Below are 16,148 nucleotides of genomic sequence, written 5' to 3'. Positions count from 1 at the left end.
ATTTTTAAATCCTTTGTAAATTTTGTTACACACTGTGAATTTACACCTCTGCAAAGCACAGGCTTTTCTAAACATTTTACTTCAATGTACCCTGGAAATGACAGATAAAAGCTTTACCCTTTCTACAGTTAGAAAATAAAATACCACATTTAGATGGTTTAGGTTTTGTTCCTCCCATGTGTGCAATAATTTTGGAAGTGGCTTGGAAAGGTTTGAAGATGATGAATTTCTGTTAAAATGCACCATGTCCTTGGCTCCCCTTCAGGCTGTGAGGCTGGTGGCAGAGCTGAGTCTAGAATACCAAGTCTATGATCCCCAGCTCTGGAATGGCCTCCTACAGAAACTCCTGGGCTTCAATATGGTAAGGAATTTTTTAAGGATAAAACTCTGCAGCAAGGGGAGAAAAAGGTTGGGCTTATCCAGTGATTTGTGAAGAACAGGATAGATACAGAAACTATAAACCATGGTTACTCTGAGCTCTGAGATTCTGAACTGGTGAAGACTTCAGGAATTTGAATTTTGATCTTAACTGGTTATACTTTAATTTTTTTAAAAGCCTTTCAGAATAAATCCTATGGTAATAAATTGAAATTTTTCTTCATATTACTATCAATTTGTAACATAACAGGCACATTCTTGTGTGCAAATGTATACAAACTGTGCATACATGTATTTCCATGTGTGTACGTGTATACATGAGCCCTAAAATGTATTTATGATGGTGGAAATCCTGATTGTTGCCATTCAGAACCCTAATTGCCTGTGACTTCAAACATTGTGTAAAGTTGCTGCAGCCTGAGGAGGTAACAGATGTACCTGGCACTGTGGTTGATAATTTAATTTACAAAGCAAATTTCCATAAGTGTCAAAGGAACACAGGTACCTTGAGAAACTCCACGTTTGCATCCTGCAGACAAAGCAAGCTAAATTTGGCAATAATGTACAGTTTTCTGCATATTATTGCCAAATCTTCAGAAACACCAAAGGACTTGATTTTTTTCTTTCTTCCAGACTCAGTATCTGAGAAGAGTTCTGGTTGCAATTACTGGGATTCCTTCATTGTGGGAGGTAAGCAAATATTGTGTGGCTCCTCATCTTGTTCTTTTCTTCACAGGAATTTGGCGTGTTTGTGTGTCAGCCATGAAAAGATTCTTTTTGAATTGCTGTTATTTCTATGACAGTGCAGTACATCAGTAAACATTGGACAGAATCAATCAGAATATTCCTAAATCTTAGACTCTGAGCTAAGGAAAGCAACACGAGGGAATAATTCAGGATAATTAAACAGGAATATTGACAGGTTTCCTCCAGGTGCAGTGGGGTGTCTCTGCTTATAACACATTTGGTTACACCTGCTTTTGGCTGGAACTTGAAAAAAATCTTTGTTCCCTCAGATTTCCAGCTTCAGCCGAGCCTGGCGCAGCGTGGTCCTGTCCCCCTTCCTCACAGGTAGGGCTGTGCTCCCTGCCCTGCCCTGGAGTAACTGGGTTGTAGATTTACTACACCTTGTTCCCTTTCTTTCTCAGCCTCGTGTCCACCGAGTGCCAGGCAGCTGCAGGAGTGCAGGGAGTGCTTTGTGCTCCTGCTCAGGTGAGTTCCCAGCCCTGCTCGGAACATTCTGGGCATGAGCCAGAGCTGCACTGCCTCTGCAGTGTTAAAAGCACTTTGTTTCCTTGCTTCAGTCACCACAATGCTCTGACTTGCTGTAAGGACCCACCAGAGCTCAGAGAGCCTGACTTGAACCAAAGTTAGTTGGGAAATAGAGTAGGTTTGGGTTGGGAGGGACCCTAAAGGTTAACTGGAGGGGGATGCTACACTACTGTGCAGACACATCTGTGCCAAAGCTCTCTCTGGGCAGGTGACAACAACTGGCCCCAAAACAGGCTGTTTAGAGAAACTGGAGGTGTGATTTGGGGTTTTAGAAAATTCTCATGGCTTTGTATTCAGTGAAACCTCAATTTGCTTGGCCATTTCTGGAATTAATGTGAGGTAGAAATGTGTTGCCCTGACTTCCAAATCTCAGGGCAGTTTTGCTGACAGCACTGAGCCTCCAGTTAAACAAATCACAGCTGAGAACTTCCCTCCTGGTGTCCTGAAGGTGCCCTGTCCTGGCTGACCTGGATATTGTTGGAATTGCTAAACAATACACCCAGCTGGACCTCCCAGCTTTTGCCCTGGGCTGCCTCTTGGTCGCTCCTCACTCTGAGAAGAGAGAGCAGCAAATTCAGGTAAATCAGTTTTGTGTCCTGTCTCTGCAAGGGAAATGTCCTTGAGCATGTCCTGCTCACCAGGGCAGCTCAGAGGTGAATTCCAGTTAACTTCAACACATCCCTGCTGATAAATGCTCAACTTCTCCACCCTCAGGCTTCTAAAGGCATCATGTGAACACTTCCTCCTTTTTCTTTTAAAACTTCAGTCATCCCCAGCAGCTTTGTCATCTGACTTTGCCTTTAGAGAATTTTAGGATGTTTTATGAGATCCCACCCATAAAGCACATGGGGAAAAAACCCAGTAAAACCCAAGCCAGAGCACAGGGTAAGAAAAGCACTGAATCCTGCTTTGGAAGGGTGTTGAGTTGAAAGCTCCTGGCTTCCAAGGAAGATGTTTGATATGCACCAGCTCTGACAGAAACCTTCTGCCTTAAAGCCTCACCATCCATGAACCTTGACATCTCCCCTGCTCCTCTCATTTGTTTCCATTAATTTCTGCTCTGCATTATTCTCCCAGATGTAGCATTAGAGGTTGTTCCCATATTTGTCACCAGTAAAGGCACCTTAAATTCTCTGACTTCCAGTCATTAAAGTTCCTCTCAGAAAGGTTTCCCCAAATCACAGCTGTAGTGTAAGACATTCAGCCTGCTGGCAATGAGTAAAAAATTCCTCTGACAGCTACAGCAAAACACCATTTGAGAGAGTTAAAAGCAACACTTTCAGTCCAAGCACACAGATCCTGGTTTGGCAATTCCGTATTTGCACCTAGAATTTCAAAAGATTTCTTAGTGAATCAAGTATTTGCTCTGAAGGGAGTGTTCCTGCTTTAATCAGTCACAGAATAATAATGTTTTGTAACTTATTTTCACAAGGGTTTGTTATCAACCTGTAAGAAAGAAACTGTGCTGCAACAATTGGATGAACACATGGACACTGGAGAACTGGTAGCATTTGCTTCCCAGGTAAATAAATCAAATTTACTTCACTTCCCTTTGACTTGGGGGCTTTTTTTGATAGAAAAGTGTTCACAGAATCTTTTCTCTCTCCTCTGATCTTCTCCAGCCTTACCTGACTTAGAATGCTCAAAAAATGTAAAATACTTATAAAATGCATTTTTATTTATGTTGTGGAACTGAGAAACTTCTTGTGCATACCCAGTGCCACATTCTGGGCTGTCCCTGTTTGGAGGGCAGCAGAACCCCCTCGTTTTTCCTAAATAAATATTTGAGGCTAAAAGGCCAAAGGGTTTAGGAAACTGCACTTTTGCCTTGCCTTGGCTGCCTCCCCATGGACAAATTTAACTCACTTGCCTCTCTGATTCTGGGACCAGTTTTCATAAAATCTGCCATTTCACAGCACTTAAATAAAATGTAAAAAAATAACCAACTTATTTTTATAGAGTCCAATATGAAAACTATTGAGTTCTTTCCATTCAAAAGTAAAATCTCTTTTATCTAAAATATTAACACTTTTCTTTACTAACACTTAAATCTACAGATCAGCTCTTTGGTTTTGGACAGTATCATCAATGAGAAGCTCTATGAACAGTTCTGGAAAACCAAATATTATCCACTGTTAAAGCAACACCTGATAAACACCCACAGAATAAAAGAGCTGGTGGATTATTTTGCCAAAAAGAACTGGTAAGTTAATAAATGGTAAAAAACCAGGTAGCAATTGCAGGAATAAATCCCACCTGTATTTAATTTTCCTTTGTTTGAAGTCATGGAGGTTTTCTAATACTTAGTCTCAAAGGATTTTTAAATATTGCTAAGTTAATAAATTTCACCTCACTAGGACAGAGTTTTACAGCCATTCAAGACCAAGTAACAGATTGTTAAGCCTGGACTTGCAGCAGATCAAATGCAGTTAAAACAGAAGCAACCAGAGTGAAATAATCAAAACCTTGCCCTTATCTTTAGGTGAATCCAGCTCAGGGGCATCACAGAGTCACAGCTTGAGCAATAAAAACATTCAGAAAAAAATAAAGGAGCTGCCTGTACTGCAGACTTGGAATTGGTGGTTTTGCCATGAATTTTCAAGGATTAAAAGCCCTTCTTGTTCTCCACTTAAATGCCAAAGGGGCTGGGTGGGGCCCCACTGCCCTGGGGACTCACAGCACCTGGGCTCCTCTCACACCTGGGCACACTCAGAGCCCAGCCTGGGCACTGCAGGGCACTGCTGCCCCTGAGCCACACTCAGACTGGCACAGGAACCAAGAAACACTTAAATTCTTTATTATTGATTTTATTAACAGCCCCAAGGAAAAAGCCAGGCTCATTCTCTCTACTGGGAAATGACAGGGCCCACCTGACTTCAAAGCTAGGGGATCACACTTTGGTTTTTCCTTCTGTTGTCTCAATTGTTGGCTTTTTAGAGAGCTTCATTTGACAAAGTTGATCAACTTTTGCCTCTTACAGCCTTGATGATGCAACAGCCCTGATTCAAGAGTATCAAAAGAAATGTGGAAACCCTGCTCTGGCAGATGTCCCAGCATCTCATCTTCTGCAGGTAAAACAAACCTTCTCTGCACCTCAGGCACTATTTTCTCCTTTTTCTCTACAGACTTTCACCCAACTTCTTGCAAAAGTACTTTTTAGCTGATCTACTTTTGTAACATGTGTTGTATATAACAAAATATCCCTTCATTCATTCAAATAATTCATTTTACCTGAACCACATCTGTGTCCTGATCACATCCCATTTTCCTAAGCCCTATTAATGTTGTTCTTTGACCTTCCAGGTGTACCTGAATGGATCAGAGGGGTCCTGTGTCCTGGAAGTGCCATAAATTGATTTCCCCTTTTCCCTCCTCCCTCTCCTGGCAGGAGGTTGGGCTGTGCATTCACAACTCTTGTACTGCTCAGGAGAACACCAGACCAAAACCCCAAAGCTTTTACCAGGAGCACCCACAACCTCTCCAGCTTTTCCAGCTGTTCTAGGCTGCTTCTCCTCCATTCTCCACCCCCACAAAAGCAGTTCAGGCTCACAGCAGAATTTCCTGTTTGGAGCCATCAGTTCATACTCAGCACTTTAACTTTTGGGAAGGAGTAAAGCTTATTTCCTTTCCTTCTGTATTCCCTCACGTTCAGGCCTGCTGTCAGGGGCACTCTGAGATGTCATCCACAGCAACAGAACCTTGTCACCACTGGGACAGGCTTTGATAAAACTGCAGGGGCTGTGGTTCATGTAAAATACTTTGTAGACAAATTGTAAGTGTAACTTTACAGACTTATGTATCAGTTTTGGCCTTACAGTATAAATAAACGTGTAAATTTTAGCTTCACAGTGTAAATTAAAAATAAATAAACTTATGCATCCATTTTGGCCCCTTACAATAGTCTATAAACCTCTTAATTATGAGTTTGTCAATAAATGGATGTTCCAGTCAATGGAATTCCCTGAATCACATGCCAAGGTTTTCTTTTCACCTTTGCTCTGACTGCATGAAGTGCAATGAGCCAGAGGTTCTTGAGACACCAGCCTGAAATGTCTTTTTGTCCAGGGCAAAGCAGGTTTATTTTGAATAGAAATGAGTCATTCAGTCAGCTCATGACACAGAAAGAAGGGTTCCACCTGATGGAAGTGTCATAATCCCAAGGCCAAGGAAACTGCCCCCATGCTAAACATTCTGCTGGGGGAGACAAAAGATAAAAATCTGTTTTGTTGGAAAGTTACAGCAGTTGTGAGAAAGGGGAGCTGTTAAATACATTCAGGTCCCTGGAGCTGTGGGAACAGGAGCCACAAGGAGCTGCTCCGTGAACAACCCAGATTTATCTTCAGCTTTAAGAGTCACATGGAGTTACAGCATTGAGAGCCTCTGTGCAAGGAGCACAAGAAATGGAGTGTCAGGTGTGAGCCACAAATAAAGGAAACCTCACTGGTTACAGATTGATGAGATCATCATTCATGAAAGCACAGGGAGATTGGAAAGTGCTTTGATCAGAAAAAGACTCAAACTCTACAGTGAAATTACAAGGTAACTGTAACCCTTTCAGTCTATCAAGCCATTTTACTCCTTGAACTTAGCTGAGAATGGTAAATTGAGACAATGAAATATAAAGTGGATTCTGGAGCAAGCCCAGCCTGGTCCCAGAGCCCTGAATCTCTGTTCCAGCCCTGTCCAAGCATCCCTTGGCAGGGGAACACCAAAGCACCACAACTGCTGCATTCTTCCCCAACACCACCTCTCCAAGCTCAGCTTTTCTGTGAAGTGGAGTTTATTACAACATTAAGGAACAGTATTCAGACAGTTATCTTAATGGAATACTTTACAAATCATACAGAGAAAAGCAAACACGAGGTTGTTTAAATTCATGACAAGAAGTTACATTGTTAAGCTGTTAGAGACAGTGCAGGGCTGTAAACGAGCAGTCAAGTTTTGGAACTTGCAGTTCAGGAGATGGTAAAAATACCAGACAAGCAAAAACATTTTTTAGGATTTCTTGTACTCAATTCTTTCTACCTTCACATCATCTCCAATTAGTTGATAGACATATGTAACTACTGTAGAAGCCTGGATGTCCATCAGCACAAATGAGGGAATGATGTTGCTGGAAAAAGAGGAAAGAGTTCATTATGATTGTGTGTCTGTAACCCCCTCAGTGTTTTACCAATATTCAGAAATCACTTCAAGAAAAATGAGAATTAATTCTGTAAGTGCAGCACATGAGATCTGAGGCTGTGAGCATTTCAACTTTCAGTCCAGGAGCTTGAGCAAGTAGAGCTGTGTGAGTTACACAACTCTAACTATCCTCTCCCTGACATTTCAATCAGAAATATTGACCCTCAGGAGTTTGCAGTTCAGTTTTGTACAAAAAGAACCCAAAAAATCCCCCCAATAGTCACTTACTTCTCTAAGGCATGGTAGGCTCCTGTAGCTGATCCTGGGTTGATATAAAATTTATTTTCATGTTCAAATGCCTCAAATTTGTGTGTGTGTCCTGAAATGAGGATGTCCACATCAAACTGCCTCTGGAGCAGTGCCAGGCTGGCCATGTCACCCCAGGGGATCACCTGATGCCCATGAATCAGCCCAATTTTGAACTGTCCAACAGTCACAACTTTCTGCTCAGGATAATTCAGGTTCTAAAAATAAAGAGAATAAACCAAACCCAGATTAGACAGATTTCTATTTAAACCCAACACCCACAAGGGCAGAGCTCAGGAACTCACTCCACCACTTGAACAAACTCCAAATGTAAAAAAAACATTAAAAATACCCAAAAAAAACCAGACACTACCTCATCAAAGTCCCCTCTGACAACGTGGACATCCCCAGCCAGGGTCTTGAGGTAGTCATAGGTGTCCTTGGTGCAGAGGTTCCCCGTGCACAGGATGTGCTGGATCTTGCCAGGCACCAGCAGCTTTTTGAACTTGGCAGGGAGGCTGTTGCAGCGATGGGGGATGTGGAGGTCACCCAGCACCAGCACCAACTGCAGGGCAGCAGGGGACACACGGACACAGAGGGGACACCAGGGTTAGGGCACAGCCAGCACTGCCACCTGCACCCACGAGGGGCACTGAGGGGGCAGTGCTGATGGGATTTGTCCCATGGGGAGCGGGCCATGAGCAGAGGGGGCTCACAAACAGCTCTACAAAGTTATGGTTTGCTGCTGAAGGCCAGCACTGCAGTGGCTGCACTGTTAACACGTTCCTCTTGTGCTGCCTGAGGTATTTTACACAAATTTGGGAGCTGCCATAAAGCACCCCACTGTTGTTTCTCTCTAACTTAAATCTTTTCCAAGCATAGGCCTGGCTAAACTGCAGCCACTTCTCTCAAAAATACTTCATCCAAGTTTTTCTCCCCTTACTAAGGAAAAAAAACAAAATAATATTTTTAAAAAGCAGCAAATTTGCAATATGTGTTAATAGCTGACCAGAAGAGGAAAAGTGTTCAGAGTCCTCATGGTGGAAACCACTGAAAAACTGAGCAAGGCTGAAAAATAACAACAAAATACAAACAGGGCACTGCAGAGAGGCCAATCCAGGTCCCTGCACAGTGCTCCTGCCACCACTTCTGTGCATTTACAGCTTCAGATGCCAGAATAAAAATGGGGCTTCAAAATTGAGGACTGAGATGATGCAAGGCCATGGCTTAAGAGCACAGGCTTGAAATCTGCAAATAAAGCAACAATGCAAGCAACACAGGGCAAATTAATTGTGCAAAAAGGGCATGAGCTTTATAAAGCAGGGAATGTTATGGCTCTGCTCTGGGAAAACCCTGGACCTGGGGACACTCAAAGAATGGCTCCACATAAAGAGATTTTTATCTTCCACTTCATGTTAGTGAGGCAGCTCCTAAAATGACACCCTCAAATGTAAAGGTGAAGGACACAGCCCAGATTTATTTCTAGAAACAAATATAACTAGGCTAGGAAATTGTATTTTTAAAGATTTTTTCCCCTCATGGGATTTCAGGCCGTGCAGTTACCTTCAGGCTAACAGTGCTCAAGAAGGCAGAGGAGCTTGGGTAGGGTTTTTCATTGGTTTAGGTTTTTTTTTTAGATTAAGGACATCTCAGTGCCACCATCAAACCCATCTGGAGGCAGATGGTTAAGTATTGGTAATACAAAACCTTTTTAATTAATGAGTGACCAATTTAAAATGAAACCACGAAGGGAAGAAAAAAAAAAAGACATTTTTGATGGTGTTTGGAGAGTAACAAGTGGGTAGCAGTGATCTGGGTTAATAAGGGCAATAGATGGATTGTCTCCCTGCTGCCTGAGGGACTCCAGTGTGCAGTACCAGTCATGTGTTTGATGTTTAATAAAACAATCCTGCCCCTCACACAGCCACCGAGGCAGCACAGAAATCCCCTGCTGACCAAACGCCAGCCCCACACTCCCCAAATCCACATCTCAGCTCCCATTCCTTCCAGCACAGCTCGGCACGCTGCAGGAACCAAACCGAGCAGCACCGCAGGGTTCAATCCCCGCACCTCTCCGGAGCTCAAAGCAGCGGTGAAAAATAACAAAACACCTGGGTTTTGGGATTGATGTGAGCCGCGAGCCAGCGGCAGGGAGCAACACGAGCCAGCCCGGCCCAGGGGGTAGCGAGAGCCCAGGAGTGACTTACTCTGTGCCCGGCCTGGCGGGAATGAAGGAGCCGATGGCGGGGGATGAGAAACAGGGCGGAACATGATCAGTGTTAAACGAGAGGAAGCAACACAAGAGAAAACACAGCCAAATGAACGGGCAAATCATAATTCATGAACCGTCGATGTTATGAAAGAAGCGTTAAAATTTTAAAAAAAAATAAAATTATTAATGCGATTACGATAAAATTAAATTATAAACGGAGCTGCTGCAGTCACGGCCCGGCCCTCACCGCCCTGGGGGCCTCGCCTCAGCTGGGGAGCGCCCTCCCGCCCGCTCTGCCGCAGCCCGGCGGGGTCGGGCGCGGCTGCTGAGGCCGTGCCGGGGGTCCCGGGGGGTCCCAGGGGGTCCCGGGGGGTCCCAGGGCTGTACCCCCGCTCTCACCATCGCGCCCGCTCCGCTCCGGCCCTCCCGACACCGCCCGGCGCCGCCCCCGCTACGGCGCCTGCGAAGGGACAACAGAGCGCCGAACGCGTCCGTGCCGCCTTCCGCCGGCTGGGTTTTTACACAGTCGGGTTTTTACACAGGTGAAACGAGAGTTGTTCCCAAAACGAGCCGATAACGACCAGAGAGAGAGAGAGACAGACAGACAGACACAGACAAACACTGATTATTTATTTCAAAGTCTCGCAAGCCTGGGCGCTCCGTGGTCTCCCACAAACCAAGCGCCCCGACTATCAATTCTTTTTACTATTTATGCATTTTAGGAAACAAAAGGATTGTTGTTCATTGGCTACAAGCGACATAGTTCTCTTATTAATTAGTATTCTATCGGTAACGGTTCTCTTGCCTCCCGTGGTAATTAGTGCCACGCTCAGCTCTTCTCTCCGTTTGGGTCGGGGCGTTCCCCGGCTCTGTCCCTGGGCTGGGGCTGCCGAGGGCAGCTCCGCTCTCTGCCCCGGGACAGGGACAGAGCCAGGGAGCGGCTGGAGCTGTGTCAGGGGGGTTGGGTTGGAGATCAGGGAAAGGTTCTCCCCAGAGGGTGCTGGGCAGGCTCAGGGGATGGGCACAGCCCTGAGGCTGCCACAGCTCCGGGAGAGGCTGGACAGAGCTCTGAGGAGCGCGCAGGGTGGGACTGTCGGGGTGTCTGTGCAGCGCCAGGGGTTGGGCTGAAGATCCCTGCGGGTAACTCGGGACAACCCCTAATTCCACAGTTCCGTAATTCCACAATTCCATAATTCATTCCACAATTCCACAACCCCGGGGTTCCGCATCCGGGGCTCCGCGCGCTCCCCGCCCTCACGGCGTTTCCCGCCCTCCGCGGCCGTGAGGGGAGAGGGGGGGCGGCCGTGAGGGGAGAGGGGCCGGCCATGAAGTGCGTGATCGGGGGGCCGCAGCTCCGAGGTGCCCGGCCCGGGGAGCCCGGCACAGGCGGGGATCGGTGCGGGACACCGGGAGCACGGCATCCCGGCAGGGCCCGGGGCGGAACACGAGCGCCGGGAGCGGAGCGGGGCGGGGGATCCGCCTCTCCCTCACGGCGGGCGCTGTGCGCGGCCGGGGCTTGTTCGGCCGTGCGGGGTCTGGGGACAGCCGGGGCCTGGCTGCGGGCCCCCGGTGCACCGGTCTGGGGACAGCCGGGGCCTGGCTGCGGGCCCCCGGTGCACCTGCGGGGCACAGCTCCGCTCCCGGCTGCGGGCCCCCGGTGCACCTGCGGGGCACAGCTCCGCTCCCGGCTGCGGCATTCCGTGCCCAAAGCTGCCCCGCCGCTGCCGGAGGCAGATCCGCAGGCCCTCTGCTGGGCCCCGCTGGGTCTCTTTTGATTCCATCTCCCCAGATGTCCCCTTATTCCCAGGCTTTCCGTCTGCTAAATGCCATTCCTAGCCCCCGTGGTGGAGTTTTGTCTGATTGATTTCATTTGTGGTAACTCCAGGTGCTGCAAAGGGACACACGACATCCCAGGTGCCTCATGAGAGGCAGATTTCCAAAACATCGAGGGTTTGGATAATTAAAATATTAATTAAAAAGTGACAGTTTCCACCATCCCTTTTCTTTCAAATGTATGAGAAAATTACAATGTTTCCTCTTAGATTATTCTGGAGAAAGTGCAGTGCTACCTTTTTATTTTAATTTAGAATGCATATTGCAGTGTTTTCCTTCCCTGGCAGTGTTTGGAAGAGCAATACATGCCATAGCACGGATTAGTGATGAATTTTGGTTTGACCCCGTAGAAAAAGGTGTAAGTGAATTTTATTTCTTCCAATTTAAAATTCTTTATTATAAGCCAAATATTTATACTAGTGGATATTGTGTTTTTCTCCAGGTGCCTTTCAGTCCATCCCATCACAGTTCTGTGATTGTAATTACGCAGATTCCATCATGGAAGATTTAATTCCTGCTCTGCCCTAAGATCCTTTGATTTTTTGTTGTCCAGGATATCTGGATTAGTGCCACAGGGTGCAGTTCTGTTGTCACAGGTCACAAGGTTTGAGTTTTGTACCACACAGGAGCTGCCTCTGAAAACAACATGTTTTGTACTGTTGTGACTCAACAGGAAGAACACATCCATTAATGCCTCTGATTAACCAAGCACCATTTCCAGCAGAATTAGTGTTTTCTCCAGAGGTTTCTTAGGTAAAAGTGATCAGCTGTCCTTGGCTCACTGGGAGGATGGAAAATCACAAGTGGAGATATTTGGTTTTATACCTGAAGAACATTTGAGGTGTCTTTGCTCATCTGTATGGATCATGCCCCTCAAATGCCTCAAACACAAGCTGAGCTCTGGGTGTTTGGGTAACTCAATTATTTTTATTTTAAAAAATTAAAATCAGATAAAAAGACATTTTAATTTTTTTTTAAAAAAATTTGAGATGTAAATTTCCAGGCTTGCTGGTGGCACTGAAGCCCAGAGGAGGTTTTTTTTAAAAAGGCTCAAGTTTTGAGTTAATAAATATTTTACTTCTGTTCCCTCAGTGCTTGGATGCAGTGATGTTGGAGGTCTTTCCCAGCCCTAATGACTCTGTGCTTCCCTTTCCAGCTTGCCTTGAGATCAGTGAATTCCTCGAGGTCAGCATATGCATGTGTGTTCTTCTCATCCATGTTCTTCCAGCAGTATTGCTGCACAGCTCTGCCCCAGCCCTGTCAGAAGGAGAAGCAGTTATCCCTGCCCTGTAAATTGATAATTAAGGTACATTTTAGTCAGTTGTTACACACAGCAGCAAATTAACCCAGTTTGGGTTAAATGGGTGAGGATCAGCCTGGGCTCTCCCAGTGTCCCCAGAGCAGTTTGGGGAAGCCTCAAGAGCAGCAGCTTGGGCTAAACCAGGGCACAAACCCAGGGAAATTATATTTATTGCAAAGCTGCTCAGGGATCAACCTCTGCACCGATTTTTTTATTTTTCCAGTCAGTTCTCCCTGTGTTTAGATGTGTAAATGTGCTGGAAAGGAATGTGGAGAAATGCAGCATCTCCAGGAGCCCCAGTGAGCAGCACATCACCTTCCAGCTGCTCTGCAGGCACGGTAAGCTCAGGGCAGTGAGAACCTCAGCAATTAATGCCATTGTCAACACAGGCCTGTCATCCCCAGCCCAGCACCTCTGGGAATCAGCATCAGCCTTTGCAAAATTCCTAAAGCAACACCATCTCCCCCCAGAGCTGTGCTGTGCTGCAGGCAGTGGTTGGTGTCAGTAATCCAGCTGGGGTTACTGGTTTGGGCTCATACACTGAATGAGCTCTGCAGGCAGCCGAGCTCCCCTGGCACCCCACACCCAGAAGGGCAGAGATCTGGGGGTTTGTGCTCTGCTTTCCACTCCCATTTGTATTCTTTTACCAGTTAATTACTGGGGCTGTTTCCCACCCTGCATTTGTTGGTTTATTTCTTGTGGGTCCTTAAAAAAACTCAGATGCTGTCCAGGCACAGCTGATGGGATGGAGGGAGTCTAGGATGGCAGGTGGATTCCTCTTCCTCTTTGTGGTGACTTAGTTCCATATAGCTGCACTAAGTCACTTGGTTACTCCCTCTATTGAACAATTAATATTAAAAAAACCACTTAAAATTACAGCCAAGCACTGATTTCTGTTCATTTCCTTCATCCTCAGGTGTTGTAAAAACCTACAACCTGACATTTCAGGAGTGTGATCCCTTGCAGGCTGTTTTTGCAAAGCACATGTGTCCAAACATTCTTAAAGTCCACTCCAGGTAACAAACACAGAAATATTGTTTTGAGTTTTACTTTCTAATGTAATAAATGCTAAATAGCCATAGATAGAAATATTTTAGTGTTGAATGACATTTTCTAGGCTGCTGGCTGATGTGATGATCCACTTCCCAACCAGCCAGGAAGAAATAACCTTGTCAGTAACTCCAATGAAAGTTTGTTTCAAGAGTTACACTGAGGAAGACACTGGTAAGGAAATTCAAAATGTGAACCAATACTTGGGCTTTTAACTTTTTTTTTGAGGTGAACTCCAGGAATAATAACTGTCACGACATAAATGTGGGATGAATTTTATGGCTGAATGACATTTTTAACAGAACATTATAGAGAGAGATTTTAAGTCATGCTGCCACCCTCTGGTTTTAATAAATTAAATAAATTTAAATAAATTGAAACATCTTCCTGGTGTCAGTGGCAGATCTCAGACTGAGCAGCCAATTGAAATAAATTATGCCACTTGCTGTAGGCTTTGAAAGAGGTAATTACTGTGCTGCAAGAGCAGCAGCCTGGCAACTGCCAGGAAAAAGGGGATAATTTCATGTTTTAAAAAGAACTATTTAAATCTGAATACCACAATTATAGAATTGATATCATTAGAGAGTATATTTCAGTCTGAGGACAGCACAGAGTGTCAGCAAGCCCTGCACTGCTCTGCCATGGTCACATCTCCAGGAGGTGGAGAACCAGCTGAGATTCTTGGGATGTGACTCCAATTTGGAAGATGGAATTGTGGTTTTGAAGTAGAGGTTCTTGTGTATCCTGTAATAAAGAGATGCTTTTCATACTTGTTGTGACCAAAGCTGAGGAGAATGACCTGGGAAAAGCCCAGAGCTGGAAATTGGGCTGGGAGCAGGCTAAGAGAAGGACCAAGGGGCAGAAACTGGCTGGAGTGAAACAGGGCAGAAATTACTGAGAATAAAGAGACTGCATTTTGAATGGCACATTTGGTGACTTTAGAAACATTCACTTACTAGGGTTGTTGTAAGAAAGAAAGTGAAAAAATGGTAAATTGTAAGGAGAGAGCAAGAGCCCAGTGAGGGCCGGGACGGGGCCGTGAGAGGAGCTGTGCCCGCCGTGAATCTCCTGCCTGCAGCGGCCTGAGGGTTCCACAGCAATCCAAGCCCCTGCCCACCCCTCGTGCCTCAGCCACAGCTGCAGGCTGTGACAAACCGCCCCTGCCACAGCCACGAGGAGCTTCTTGCAAAGCCTGTTCAACTCTGGGAGATAAAACAAAACAGAGAGCAGAGAAAGGGAAGAGAGGGAATAGCCCGGAGCACTTCCTTGGCAGCCCGGCCTTGCCCGGGAGCAGCTCGAGCTGCTGTGGAATTTCTCTGAGCTCTCCAGGACTGTCACACGCCAGGAAAGCTCCCTCTCACCTTCTCACACACCCATCCACAGCCACGAGGAGCCTCGTGGTAACAAAAAACTGAATACCTGCAAGTGATCAGCCAATTTCCTGCTGCCACTTTCCTGTGTCAGGAAAAGATTGCAATTTAAAACAAAGAGCCTCTGTCCACCTCCATTGTGCTCTGCTGATTGTCAGTAATTTTGATTAATCTCTTCAAGTCACGCTGCATTTTGGGCTTCCCATCCGTGCAACAATAGGCAGCTGGGAATATTATCTGTGATGGATGCCTGTGGAAGAAGCAGATCTGCAAGAACAGCAGCAGGGGTTAGGTTAGCTCACACAGCAGAACGTGGAACAGGTTCTGTTAAAATCCATTCAAATCTACACATGTACTGCAAATAAACTGAGGATTGTACTTAATTCTAATATGTATATAAGCTAAACATTTATTACTGTTAACCACTATAAAACCACAATTATTTGTTCAAACAATGCTTATGTAAAAACCTCAGGGTTACAATCACAGTGTTGAGTTCAAACTTCACTGCAGTGAGTCCCTGCCTTTGTTGTTATCTCAAACAGACTTTTCAAGGACAATGCTTACTGAGATACAGCTCAGTCCAGAGGAATTTGACTACTTTCAAGTTGGAGTAGATTCTGAAGTGACATTTTGCCTTAAAGAACTGAGGGTAAAGTAAGAATTTGTCTGGGAAGAAAACCCATTTTTCATTAATTTGCCTGACTGCACCAGGACAACACAGGATGGTCCTGTGGAGTGGCCCTGGGCTGTGCCCCACCAGCCCTCCTGACTGCAGCAGGGTTTCACCTGGGTGAGGACTGGCTTTAAACCCCAGGATCATTTGAAAGGCAAACAAAACACTTCTGAAAGAGAGGAGAGGTTTCTGTGCTGGGCAGACACAGCACAGCTGCCCCAGGGAAGGCATCGTGACCAGGGAAGTTCTCCATGCAGAACCTCCTCTGGAAGGCTCTGGCAGGGCAGGACAGAACTCATTCTTAGAAGCAGCAGTTTTCCCTCTTTTTGCCAGTAAGGAGCAGCTGGGATAAGCTCACATTCCAGAGTCATTGTGGTCTAACGAGCACTCCACGCCTCCCCCTGCAGGGCCTGCTGGCGTTCTCCGAAGCCACGAGCGCTCCCGTGTCCATCCACTTCGACAGATGTGGGAGGTACGAGTGCAGCTGCCCTGGTGGGGCTGCAGTCCCCCTGAACACTGACCTGCAGCTCCTCATTCAAAGCCATTTCCAGCCTGCACTCCAGTTTGTAATTCCAGACAAACACTGAACCCAGGCGTGGGCATTGCCAAGGCAGCTGCTGACTGATG

At 46.0% G+C, this 16,148-nt stretch overlaps 4 protein-coding genes across 7 annotated transcripts in view; 2 read left to right on the top strand and 2 right to left on the bottom strand.

Annotated features, from left to right (window-relative positions):
• KNTC1 (kinetochore associated 1) overlaps positions 1-5,591 on the top strand; it is a 31,323-nt gene extending 25,732 nt beyond the window's left edge. For all 3 annotated transcript variants that reach the window (XM_039724283.1, XM_039724284.1, XM_039724285.1), the window contains exons 56-64: positions 266-361; positions 1,012-1,068; positions 1,395-1,449; positions 1,527-1,590; positions 2,099-2,228; positions 3,083-3,172; positions 3,708-3,853; positions 4,631-4,721; positions 4,954-5,591. In XM_039724283.1, coding sequence (XP_039580217.1) covers positions 266-361; positions 1,012-1,068; positions 1,395-1,449; positions 1,527-1,590; positions 2,099-2,228; positions 3,083-3,172; positions 3,708-3,853; positions 4,631-4,721; positions 4,954-5,001 — 777 coding nt within the window. In that variant the 3' untranslated portion in view covers positions 5,002-5,591. The remainder of the gene's footprint in view (positions 1-265; positions 362-1,011; positions 1,069-1,394; positions 1,450-1,526; positions 1,591-2,098; positions 2,229-3,082; positions 3,173-3,707; positions 3,854-4,630; positions 4,722-4,953) is intronic.
• A 119-nt stretch (positions 5,592-5,710) lies between these two features.
• VPS29 (VPS29 retromer complex component) lies at positions 5,711-9,825 on the bottom strand. Of its 2 annotated transcripts, XM_039724299.1 has the most exons (5): positions 9,692-9,812; positions 9,288-9,299; positions 7,454-7,645; positions 7,063-7,298; positions 5,711-6,763 (listed from the first exon to the last, which is right to left on the bottom strand). In XM_039724299.1, the coding sequence occupies exons 1-5, from the start codon at positions 9,692-9,694 to the stop codon at positions 6,646-6,648; spliced, it is 561 nt and encodes a 186-aa protein (XP_039580233.1). In that variant the 5' UTR covers positions 9,695-9,812; the 3' UTR covers positions 5,711-6,645. The 2 variants fall into 2 exon arrangements, with proteins under 2 accessions (XP_039580233.1, XP_039580234.1); XM_039724300.1 differs by lacking the exon at positions 9,288-9,299 and having other exon boundaries at positions 9,692-9,825.
• An 18-nt stretch (positions 9,826-9,843) lies between these two features.
• LOC120509692 (transcription initiation factor TFIID subunit 4-like) lies at positions 9,844-11,201 on the bottom strand. The gene is made up of 3 exons (XM_039724665.1): positions 11,195-11,201; positions 10,889-11,088; positions 9,844-10,844 (listed from the first exon to the last, which is right to left on the bottom strand). The coding sequence occupies exons 1-3, from the start codon at positions 11,199-11,201 to the stop codon at positions 10,266-10,268; spliced, it is 786 nt and encodes a 261-aa protein (XP_039580599.1). The 3' UTR covers positions 9,844-10,265.
• RAD9B (RAD9 checkpoint clamp component B) overlaps positions 11,075-16,148 on the top strand; it is an 8,922-nt gene continuing 3,848 nt past the window's right edge. Inside the window, 8 exon segments of the mRNA XM_039724295.1 lie at positions 11,075-11,370; positions 11,372-11,483; positions 12,282-12,431; positions 12,649-12,763; positions 13,342-13,441; positions 13,543-13,649; positions 15,391-15,497; positions 15,929-15,993. Coding sequence (XP_039580229.1) covers positions 11,303-11,370; positions 11,372-11,483; positions 12,282-12,431; positions 12,649-12,763; positions 13,342-13,441; positions 13,543-13,649; positions 15,391-15,497; positions 15,929-15,993 — 824 coding nt within the window. The 5' untranslated portion in view covers positions 11,075-11,302.

The sequence above is a fragment of the Passer montanus genome, unplaced genomic scaffold (assembly GCF_014805655.1).
Source record: "Passer montanus isolate IOZ18808 unplaced genomic scaffold, ASM1480565v1 scaffold53, whole genome shotgun sequence".
NCBI lineage: Eukaryota > Metazoa > Chordata > Aves > Passeriformes > Passeridae > Passer > Passer montanus.
The sequence above is the reverse complement of the archived record's forward strand: the minus strand, read 5'-3'. Positions and strand labels throughout refer to the sequence as shown.